Consider the following 12,655-nt stretch of genomic DNA (forward strand, 5'->3'; position numbering starts at 1 on the left):
AAAGAAGGCTATAGGAAAAAAATTCACATATTTGCCACTCTCTGAGTTTGTGTGTAGAAAATATATATATGTGTGTGTGTGTATATATATATATATATATATATATATATATATAAATTTTTTTTAATATATTTTATTGATATTTTACAGAGAGAGGAAGGGAGAGGGATAGAGAGCTAGAAACATCGATGAGAGAGAAACATCGATCAGCTGCCTCCTGCACACCTCCCACTGGGGATGTGCCCGCAACCAAGGTACATGCCCTTGACCGGAATCGAACCCGGGACCCTTCAGTCCGCAGGCCGACGCTCTATCCACTGAGCCAAACCGGTTTCGGCTATATATTAAATTTAAATTCCTTTTCTAATTTATGTCATTAGTAAACCAAACTATCAAATTATAACCCTAACAAAATACTAAAATTACAGATTTCTGCAACTGCAAGTTACTTAAAACTTTCTTTTCCATAGTTAAATGATATAATTTTAAAACTCAAAAACATTGTTCCTCAGGAAACAGTCATGAAAACAAAATCAGGAGTTTTCTTTAATTATCTGTATTTCACCATAAGAGTGATAATACTGATTAAAGATACCCAAAGCACAGAAACTACATATATAAAAAAGGAAAGAGTACCTCACTCATATTCTAAAGATCATTTTTTTAAATTAAATGTGATTCTTTTTAAACCATTAAATGAACTAATGAAATGTCATGGTACTATTTCTGAAGGAGGGGATAAAAATGTGCATTAAGCCATCATTCCTGGAATCTGAATAGAAAAATCTGCTGTCCATGTTTAGAAGTGGGAGACATTTCTAGTTGAGGCCATTACTTCCTTGATCAGGAAAGCAGCTTAATGAGTAGGATATGGAAAGCCAGTGACTTCCATTGGAAGGACATTGGGAAAAGCACCCACCCTTTGGAAGAAGTACAGGGTGGAGTAAAAGTAGGTTTACAGTCATTCATATGGAAAATAATACTATAATCAATAATTATAGAAGAATAAACTATTTCACATCTGTAAACCTACTCTTGCCCACCATGTATGTGACTGCAATGACAAAATGGTTTTATAAAGGCTTTTTACCTACCTTTCTACCTTGTATATTTGTACACTATAGTATCATTACTATAAATTTAATTATAAAGTACTCTAAATTGTGTGAATAAAATACTAAGAAAATTTATATAATCATCACTTATAAAATAGTTGTGCCATAAATACATTTATGAAAAAAAGGATAAATAAATACTAAAGTTTTCATTTTGCAAGGCAGGAGTTAAGCATCTCTTAAATAACAACAACAACACACAAAATGATAGACAAATAGTGCAATACACCATCTCTGCTTATGGTCCAGGCAAGGAGCTCAGCCATCTCCAATGTCAGCTATCTCCCATGTCAGCTATTTCCCATGTCATGAAACACGTCTGAAAGCATAAAGCCTCTCTGGCACATCTGGCACATCTGGCACATCTGGCAGTAAGTCCTCACTTAACCTCATCCACAAGTTCTTAGAAACTGTGACTCTAAGCAAAATAACATGAACAGATAAACCAATGTTACCATAGACTAATTGAGATAACCAAGAGTTAAGTCCCTAGAGCATATTTCTGGTTATAAAAAAGAAATCACCAAAGTTCTCAATAAAGACCTAAAACTATTTTGTAACATAGGAAATACAGTCAAACAATACTATTGTAAGAACTATATATGGTGACAGTTGGGTACTGGAAACATCAGGGGGAACACTTTGTAGAGTATATGGTTATCAAACCACTATGCTGTAGACCTGAAACTAATACAAAATAATATTGAATGTAAACTGTGAGATTTTTTATATAAAAATAGGAAAAAATACTAAACAACAAAATAAAAGCGAGCTATACATACATTTAAGAAAGATTAAAAAAACAAAAAACAAGTAAGATCATTGTTTTCCAACCCATTGATCCAATTTAGGAATATGGGTGGCTGGAACCTCTCCTCAAAGCTCGGGGCACAAGGTAGGACCCCAGCGTGGACCAACGCCCTTCCACAGCACGAAGCACTCATACCCCACACTCACACAGACTGGGGTGGCTTAGAATGCCAGTCACCTAATGTGCATGTCTTTAGGATGTGGACGGAAACATGAGCCCCTGGAGAAAACCCACGCAGACATGGGGAGAATGTGCAAACTCCACACAAACAGTGGCTCCAGGCTGAGAATTGATTTTTTTTCTTCTCATCAATGTTAAAACAAAACGATATTGAATGAAAAGACATTATTTAAAGACCTGCTGTACTAATAATGCTAAAATAAATAGTTTTCTTTGCTTTCAGGACTAAGTGGTGTGTGCATCCAGCAATGGCATCATTTCCAGATTTATTCCAGGGCAAACTACTTTACATTATTTAATGGTCTTGCCTTTTTTTTTTTTTTTTTTTTTTGCATCAGAGGAAATGCAACCTTGGCTCTAGTGAGTATTCTGTCCATCACCTAAGGCAGTGGTCCGCAAACTCAGTCAACAGAGCTTGCTAGTCAGTTCCCAAACTGACCTAAGGGAATGATAGTTAAATTTTCATTCCTTCCCACTGATCACCATTATCCACCTCGCACCAGAGCATTCTGGACCTATGACCAAAGATAACTAAAAAAGGCAATGCTAAAGGATTTCACTGGAAGACAGGACTCTTCAGCAGATACAGGCTGGCCTTAACACCCTATGTCGATAGTTTTCTTTGTTTTTGACCTGTAACATATCCTCTTAGACAGGAGCACACTACTAATGGCTCCTACACCCACAACCTTAGGTACCAGGCACTCCAGTTCTACCCTGAATACAGAACAGAGGAATGATATGAAAGCAGGGAGAGATTGAGGGCAAAGCAAACAACAGGAAATGATAAAAAATTCCTATCAGTGGGCACAGCGACTATTCTCAAGAGATATTCTGATGCTGAAACAGATACAGTAGCTACTAATATTTTCCTCCCAGAACCGGATTCACCTTCTTTCTTTCCATATTAATCCTTTCCCATTAGAGAGGACATTGGCTCATCTCTCTTGTAGCCAGCTATAGCCACATGACTAAGTTCAGGCCTTTGGAATATACTAGTACACAGAAGTTAATGGGTGACAATGTTCAGGTCAATTCTAGGACAAGCTGTATGTCCTAGACTTTCTCTTAAATCCTTCCTACTGGATAGGAAATGCCAATTTATGGAGAACCCTGAGAGAATAACCCTGAAAGTCCAAGCCTGGACAGCTCACTTCCTGATGGTGATATGGTTGGGAAATAAAATTCTGTCTTAATTCAGGCACTTGGGTCCAGAGGCCCCTTTTGCAGAAACTTAACCTATTTCTAAGTGATACACTGGCAATTGTAAGAGAGACAGAAGGGAAAGAAAGAAACCTGGACTGTGTGTAAAATACCTGGATTAAGCCGCATAACCTTTCATTGAAGTAGAGTAGTTGAAAAACAAAGGGAAGATATTGGTCTCTGATATTACTTAGCAGGCAGCATGAACACATTTAAAGACTTTAGAGAACTAAAATTATGTGGTCAAAGAGAAGCTATGGGAAAAGAATTGGATGAATTGGCAGAGGGACTACCAACATGCATACAATTAGCATCTACTGATACCACTCTAAAACTGAACATGACAGCTTTGACATAGCATGCATAGCATGTCCATTTTGGTCCATTGGGAACTCACGGACTAAGGCAGTTTAGTACATGAAACCTTATATTCTATAAAAATTAAATGTTCATTCAAATTACAAAACTAAGCTGGAGATAGAAATGGAAGTAAAATGGTTAATAAAAAGCAATACAGGTCTAAAAGCCTTTATTAAGGACAGTTCAATTGGCAATGTGCATTTAACACAGTATTCCTTCACTTAGTATATATTTTTCTAATGCTAACACTGACCCAGTCACTGTGCTAATGCTTAGTGAACTGTAGAAATTTGAGAGGAGAGAGAGAGACTAAAATATATAGCTGTAGAGAGTTCACAGTCTAATAGGGTAGCCAAATATGGGAACTAGGAGGGATAGAAAAGATGAAAGGATTTTCATAAATGGAAAAGGCATGTAAATATTCCAGCTTATAGAAGTGGGGCAGGCTGAGAAGACAATTCACAGATCAGTCTTTAAAAATAGATACATAAAATAATTCTGGCCCACCTCATGAAAAGTAAAGATGTATAAGAACACCAAATGCCACTCTGAGTCAGAATCATGAGATCTAAAAGCAGTCTTATTGTAAGAGTAGGAAAATAAATGCTTTTATAGCAGTACACAGTGTTCCCTTTGTATATCTAGTTAAAAAGTTTAAGCATATAATCTCAAACAAGCTGACTTCCCATAAAAACCAGAAGGCACACAGTGACCACATATATACCAGCAAATGAGATTATGTTCTGAATTTTTGGAATAAAATATTTCATCAGAAACAAAACAACAACAAAAAACAAACAAACTAATATGTCAAAAAAATACCTAACAGATGTCTTAACATTTTAGGAAACATATCTTCTTCTATTTAGCATATTCTATATAATGATCTATACCAGTGGTCGGCAAACTCATTAGTCAACAGAGCGGCAAATCGCAGCTCACGAGCTGCAGTTTGCCGACCACTGATCTATACTAATAAAAGGGTAATATGCTAATTAGATTGGGAGACCTTCCGGGAGACCTTCTGGATGTCCTTCCAGACAAAGCCATGGTGGCGGGGCTGAGGCAGAGGCGGTTAGGGGCGATCAGGCCAGGAGGGGAGGGCAGTTGCGGGTGATCAGGCTGGCGGTGGGGGGAGCAATTGGGGGTGAGCAGGCCAGCAGTGGGGGACAGTTGGGGGCGATCAGGCTGGCAGTAGGGGAGAGTTGGGAGTGATCAGGCTGGCAGGGGAGGCAGCTGGGGGTGAGCATGCAGGCAGAGGGGGGCAGTTGGGGGAGGACAGGCTGACGGGGGGTCAGTTGGGGGCAAGCAGTTTGACGGGGGGGCAGTTGGGGGCGATCAGGCTGGCAAGGGGAGGCAGTTGGGGGCGAGCAGGCTGGCAGGCAGAGTGGTTAGGGGCAATCAGACAGGCAGGCAGGTGAGCAGTTAGGAGCCAGTGGTCCCAGATTGTGAGAGGGTGCAGGCTGGGCTGAGGGACACCCCCCCCCCATGCACAAATTTCATGCACTGGGCCACTAGTCCTATATAATAAGAGAGTAATATGCAAATAGACCAAAGGGCAGAACAACCAATCAAAGCATAATATGCTAATGATGTGCTAAGGCTGCTCAACAGCTCACTATGAAGTACACTGACCACCAGGGGGCAGAAAGTCAACTGGTCAACCAGTCGCTATGATGTGCACTGACCACCAGGGGGCAGATGCTCTGACTGGTAGGTTAGGTTGCTGCTGGGGTCCGGCTGATCCGGACTGAGCAAGATGGCCCAGACATGCCCTGAAACCCTCCCGTGCCCCTCCCCAGCCTGATCGTGCACCAGTGGGGTCCCTCAGCCTGGCTTGTGCCCTCTCACAATCCGGGACCCCTTGGGGGATGTCGGAGAACTGGTTTCATCACCATCCCACAGGCTACTCCCCTTAGGAGGGCACCAGATGCAGGGCGGCAGCTCGAGCCTCTCCTGATGGGGACTGATTGGGCTCAAGCCCGCAGCAGGCACAGTGGGGCCAGGATGAGCAGGAGCGGCAGGTAGGAGCTGCAGGCTGCGTTGGACTGCAGGTTTCAGCCCAATCCCTGCAGGCCCACCCATGCATGAATTCGTGCACCTGGCCTCTAGTAAATACATAATACAATATATAATCTCCTTGATTTTCTAATTATTATAGCTGTTACCGATTTGAAGACACACATATACAAACATATAAAGTATATATGCATGTATGCATAGACCTACTTATGCATACCTATAATCATATATGACATATATATACATACACAGGACAATTTATTTCTTAAACCACTTAATTATAATTTCCTAATAATTCACTAGAAGTTATGAAAACTAGAGTTAAAAGTGTTGCACACTTCCCTATAATTTCTGCTAGAATGAACCCATACCAAATTGACTACATTTCCAATTCAATTCAGACTTCCTGTTGGGGTCTGATGATGTGATACCAGCCCTTCCTAACAGCCCTCTCCAGAAACCAGCAGATCAGTGGGCATCCTCTGACCTGCCATTCTAAAATGACATCAGACTAGACAAAACCAGTCTTAGATCCTGCCTGGTGAGTATGGTACTGGTGATGGCAGGAGGGGGTGAGGGGGACATTAAGAAATAGGGATGTGGAGATTGTACCAGAACCACTGCTTAACTAGGACCCGATAACAAGGATAGAGGACAGGATGCTGCATGGGGCTAGCCCTTTGTTGCTATAGTAACTCATTGTCTGCCCAAATCTTCAAAGATTGCCTAATGCTTCTTTTAAGAAGGCAATTGCCTCTCTCTTGATTACATCCCCAGATGATTTAAACAATATAAATAGTCCAACATCAAAAACATTGCATGCTATAGTCTTTACCAGCTCTGATCTGTAAATATGCATACTATATTCAAAGGCTTTTATGACTTTTTAAACACTCTGTGGCCCATAGTCAATCAACGATCAAAAAGAAAGAGAGAGAAACACTCATGAGAATGCAACAAATTAACTGTGAAGAATTCCCATGGAGAGACTACATTCTCAACTATGATAAAATATAGATAATAGTTACCACAGTTAAACATACTGTTTCATGATGAGAAACACTTAAAATGTGTGTGTGTTTTTTTCATCGGAATAGGTTCACCATTATTGAGAAACTATTCCTGAACAGAGAAAATAGTTGGTTATTTGTTAAATTTCTTCAAATTAGTATAAATGATTTAATTTTATAATTGGTACACTACTTTTTTAAAAGTAAAGTAGTACAACATTCTTGCCTACCATTAATATACCACAAAGGTAATCATTGCACTATATGTATATGACATCATCCCATTGTACAACTTAAATATATAATTTTATTTGTCAATTATATCTCAATTAAAATGTTTTAATTTAAAAATAGTACCACAAAGGAGACCTCAGTGTTAAGGTTATACTGTCTACTTAGGAAACAGATCCATGGCACATCATAAATCTAAGGGAAGTACTGAATCTTCTTTCAAGATTCTCACTGTTTGAATTTTAATATTTTTTAAAACAATACAGTACTTTACTTGGAGTAGGCATAGAAACCAATTGTCTTATTTACTTTTTAACAGCAGTAAAAGTTGATAGATTCTCAGGGGGCTTTATTCCTTGTAGCCACTAATACCAGGAAATATCCCTTCAACAACCATCATCTCTTAAATAATCTGTCCACTCTAGAACCTCAACTGAGATGAAAAAGGGAAATACAGTAAGTTAAGTCTATTTACTATACAATATATCCAAAGCAGGCATTTTTAAAAAGTCAATTTATAATTTGATTGCCTCTGAGACACTGTATTTTACATTTTCTCATTTTATATGTCCTTTAACTTATATTAAGGTTGAATTTTTAAAGGTGAGTTGCAATGCTTTCCTACTGCTTTCAATGTATCTAAAGAATATTAAAAATCACTTAAGGAATAAATGTAAACTGAAGTTGACTGTGGGTTTTGCAACACAAATAGTAACCATTTCTTAAAACAACTTTCAAAATGAGCCTGGGATTTTTTGTTCCTTTGCTTTATCTAAAGTCAAATAATTATACCCCAAATATAACATGCTAGTTCTAGTTACTATACTTATTTTTAAATGTGTTGACTTCTCTATATATTTAGGTTAAACTTTTATTTTTCCTAACATAGGAATTAAAATATCTACAGCCATTTTTATGCAAATAACAAAATATGTTAATAATTTCAAAGGTATAAAAGTTCTCTGTCTATATAATCACATTTTATACACTTTAAAGGGCAACAAAACTTTTTTCCAAAGAGCAATGCTAGTATAAAGTGGTCAAAATTATTTGGAAGTTTCTTCTATATTAATACATATTCTTTGTAAGCTGGCATTTGGTTTTATAATTTCTCTGTTTCACGTGGAGGAAATTGAGAAAATGAGTCATCGGTGACAGGGCTTCTAGTCTTCATTCATCTACTCTCCCATAACACTTTCTATCCATGCTCTTTATCCCTAAAGCCTTATTATATCTGATATATTATATATTTACATCACATATATTAATCACATTAATTTTAAAAATCACTCAGTTAAATATGATAAATTGTACTATCAAATATTATTCAAAACATTTTTTTCATATATAATTCAAAAAAAGATATACTTCAAACTCTCATCAAGAAATTACTTGTCCGATAATGCTGATTGTGTAAAACAGTCACATAACAAAAGGTAAGGATTAATTCTAGTATTAATTATGCTGAAGTATCCAAAGTTTTTTTTTTTCCCTAAGTGAAATTAATTATATTTTATGGGACTAAAGCACTAAATAGAAGTACGTCAGCAAACTGTTAATAAAAGAAGTTCACAGTTCCTTCTTTCTGTGCCTTTATATAAAGTAAATATTCAAATCCATTACTTAAGATGTCAATGCTGATGCAGAACAGTTAAAGGTATATTCATGCAGTACAGATTTTAAGCACTGTCTCATAACCATGGACTTCCAGCTGAAATTGAACCAAAAAAAAAAAATGAACAACATCCTGAAAGACACAAAAATATTAAGCTAGTAAATTATGAGTGGGGTGGATGGTCTAAATAAGGATTGCCTATTATGTACTCTGATTTGAGGTCACACTGTCAGCATGCATTTTAGCGTGTTAATGAAGCAACAGGTAGTTAATGGGGGGAAAAAAAAGATAGCACTGATCTTCTCCATGCCCTCTGGAAGTCACCCTTACACAAATGTAATTACCTTACTAAAATAAACCATCATTATAGTTTCACATTTTGCATTTGCATCCAAACAGATATTTGCCAAAAATATTTCAGTAAATCCCTCACTTAAATGTAATATGTAATTGTGATGAATTTTCCCCCAAAGGTCACATATAAATAACTGAAAATACTATAGCAATAAATAGTCTAGTCCGTCTTTATATAAGTTGGCTGAGTGACTCCTAGACTATTTAATTCATTCAGGCCACTCAGCTGGCCTCAGTAGTTCAAATCAAACACATTTACAAACTTCCCAAGTTGCTCTTAATAATTCAATAAAGTAATTTGAATAAAGTCAGAGTACTAAGATATTTCAGATTTAACATATAATTTAGAGATGAAAGTCTAAAATTCATTTTTAAAATATTTTAACGCAGCCATTAAGAAATGAAATGACAGAATGTCAATATTTTTCCAAGTGAGGGAATGATAAAGGGAAATTCTTCCCCAGGTTTAGAAATAATCTCATTTGTTTGCTTGACTTTTATTTTTTTTACTTTTAATTTTTTGTACTCAATATTAGCATAAACAGAAATAAAACAAACGTGTGGGAGGTTGCTTTTTTAAGAGCACTCATCTAGCAAAATGTTTAAGCCTTGTTCATAAAGCATGTAAGCAAAGCCCTCCATTAAGTATTATCATCATTATCGTTTTTCATCTCCATACCCATGCCTTGTATTAATGAGCTACATCTAATTTTAAAGTTAAAAAAAAAAAATAGTGTTCCAGGAATCCATATGCCAGAATCAGCTACATGTTAGATTTGGCTTGTCAGCTATTTCCCGTGAGGGGTGTTAGGAGAAGGGGAGGAGCCAAGATGAAAACTAGTCTAAGCTTCCATTGATTTTTCCTAAATCGTGACAGTGTTTGAACTGATGAAAGAAGTTAAGTCACCTGCACGTAGTGTACTGCAGTTGGACTCCAGGAGAAATGCTCTCACGTGTCACCGGAAGGGTGGGCAGCGTGTCTGTGACTCTCTCCTGCTCCCTTTCAGGCCTTTGGGGGTCTCAAGGGTGGGCTGGGGACGGTCATCAACCTCCTCCCGGGACAACTGAGTTGAATGCGTGGAGATGAACCGCGCTCTTGACGCGGTACTAGCTCTTCAGCTGCTTCATTCAGATCATGTGGGGAAACAAATGATCTGAATATCAGGGTCCCTGGCTCCCGGGCAAACAAGCTTCCACTCCCAACACGGGCTCCGTCCCGAGAACCCGTCAGGAAACTCCCCAGGAAGGTCTGCAGTTTAACCCTTTCGGTGCTGCCACCTGAGGACTTCGCTTCCACGCCACCGCCTCACCCCGCAGATTTCACGAGGTTCATTTTGGGATAAAACACGTTCTGTCTTAAAGTGAATGCTGAAGCACCAATCTGATCAGCAATTTTATGTCATCGGCAGCAGTTCAACTTCTGCCGACTGGTGCCGCCCAACAACCCCCCCGCCCCGCCCTTTGAAGAGCGGGCATTTATAAATCTTACATCTTCCTTCCTCCTCCCTCCAATTCCTTAATGGACCATTAGTAACGAGATCGATCCCAGTTACTTTCGTAGCAATACGGCGCAAAAGCACATCTACTGTGTTTACTAGTGCCAGAAACACCACTGAAAAGTTGAGAAGGGCGAGCCAGCACTTTGCAAACCTTCGGAGGCCGGAGGGGAAGGGGGACGGTGAGGTGAGAACCGGGTGAGACCTGAGCTCCGATGCTGCGGACCCGCAAGTCCTTCCCGCTGCACCAGTCGGGAGGGGGCAGCGGGACTGCCAACTTGCCAGCCGCCGTGCACCGCGGCGGCTCCCGAAACCCCGCTGCTGGGCCAGCCGAGCCCAATGCCCACCCGCTCCCGGCCGCTGCGGCCCTCGCCCGGAGCCGCTCCCCGTGTGCCGGGGGATGGGGTGCGCAGCACTTACGTCTCGGAATTTGTTCCACTGTCCGACTTCCTTGTCGTACTGAGAGATGGTGGTGAGCCATTGTTTATCATCCAGAAAATTACCGCCGTCCGACCGGCCCCCGGCCGCAGCCACGGCCGCGGCAGCTGCGAGAGCCTGACTGCACCAGGCGGCTGCACACACACACAGCACCGCCGGCACCTTGAGCATCTGGGGAAGGAGACACAACCGGGGTGGCGGGGGGAACAGCGTCAGACAGGGGCACGGAGACCGGGGAGACCCTGGAAGACATGCAGCGGCAAGGACGGGGATAGGAGGGGTCAGGCGGGGACAGGCTTTCCCCCCAAACCTGGCACTCACAGACGCAGACCCGCAGACCCCGGGGAGGAGAGGTGGGTCTAAGGGAGGGAGCCCCAGCCGCGGCAGCCCGCGCCGGGGGAAGAATGCTTCCTGGCACATCACCTTGCCGTGAGCCCGCACTGTGCTCGCACTCCGGCTGGAAATGCAGCGGGGCTCCGCCAACTCGCAGGTTTCAGGAGCCGCCGCTCGCGTCGCCGTCTGGAGCGGTCCAGTCAGCTCCCAGCGCCGGGCGCGCTCTCCGCATCTCCACTCCCCCCGCGCGCTGCTCTCCGCTTACTCCGGTTGGCTCACCCCTTCCCTCCCCCAGCCTTTTTTTTTTTTTTTTTTTTTTCCTCTTCCACCTCCTCCTATCCTACCTTCCTCCCTCTCTGGATACGAGCTGCAGTTAACTCCGGATGCGCCACTGGCTGGAGGCAGAGGATGCGCTGGCTCTTCGCCTAAGAATCCTTAGCAGCTTTCTAACCTCTCCCCGCCAGAAGAGCTTCTGGAGTTCGCCACACAGACTGACCGTTCTCTCTGCTCCTGGATTCCTGGATTTATTTAACGCGAAGCGTGCTGTACCTCTTGTAGTTTCCTTGGCTCTGCATTTTCCAAGTCAGATCTGGAGAAAACTTTATGCATCACCAAGACCAAAAGACCAAAGAATCCCCTGGACATTTTGTCCTGTGAATCTCTTGGCTGAGCTAGGACCTAAGGCAAAGCCATCTCTACCCTATTAGAGGGTAGAATTCGAGAGAGAGAGAGAGAGAGAGAGAGAGAGAGAGAGAGAGAGAGAGAAAAGAGAGAAAGGAAGAAAAGAAAGAAAGAAAGAAAGAAAGAAAGAAAGAAAGAAAGAAAGAAAGAAAGGGAGAGAGAGAGAGAGAGAGAGAGAGAGAGAGAGAGAGAGAGAGAGAGAGAAAGAAAGAAAGAAAGAAAGAAAGAAAGAAAGAAAGAAAGAAAGAAAGGAAAGGAAGGAAGGAAGAAAAAGAAAGAATCGTGACCAGGTAGGGCTTTTGAGTGCACCTAAATCTCCCAACTACCATAAAATATTGTCCCTGAATAAAAATTCCTCGGCAACTGTATTTTACATTCTAGTATCTGGATCAGAAACTTTAAAAGCCCAATCTATGCCTCCCTCCTGCAAAGTGGAAGAGAATTTTGAAGACCTAATACTAATTTTGCCCTCCAAACTCCAATTATGACAAAATACTGGTCTCTCCATTGTTTTTCCACATAGTATTCTAAAAAAATTGGAAGGAAATCCATGATTAGCCCCCTGCAAAGAAAATCTCTCCCATAGACTTAGAGGATTTTGGTGAAGTAATTATTATATGCAAATCAAGAGATTTATGGAGGCTAAAAACTGCAATAACTTTATGTATTTCTATTAAATTATTAAAGATTATGTTAGCCAAAACAACAGCTCCCAAAGTTATGAAATGTTCATGTAGCTTCCACACGTCAGAAGCTGTTTGAATAGCAGCAGTACTTTCTCATATTTTCCATGTCAATCTCATAAC

General features: G+C 40.7%; 1 protein-coding gene across 2 annotated transcripts in view; it reads right to left on the bottom strand.

Moving 5' to 3' along the window:
• The window catches only part of SPOCK3 (SPARC (osteonectin), cwcv and kazal like domains proteoglycan 3), a 349,276-nt gene extending 337,453 nt beyond the window's left edge, over positions 1-11,823 (bottom strand). Inside the window, exons 1-2 of one of the 2 annotated variants that reach the window (XM_080674967.1) lie at positions 11,259-11,823; positions 10,818-11,006 (exon numbers count right to left, since the gene is read on the bottom strand). In XM_080674967.1, coding sequence (XP_080531093.1) covers positions 10,818-11,006 — 189 coding nt within the window. In that variant the 5' untranslated portion in view covers positions 11,259-11,823. Of the gene's footprint in view, positions 1-10,817; positions 11,007-11,156 lie in introns of both variants that reach the window. The other variant, XM_080674968.1, reaches the window with a different exon arrangement.
• Positions 11,824-12,655: the final 832 nt, after the last annotated feature.

The sequence above is a fragment of the Plecotus auritus genome, assembly GCF_963455305.1.
Source record: "Plecotus auritus genome assembly, chromosome: 6".
In the NCBI taxonomy this organism is placed as follows: domain Eukaryota; kingdom Metazoa; phylum Chordata; class Mammalia; order Chiroptera; family Vespertilionidae; genus Plecotus; species Plecotus auritus.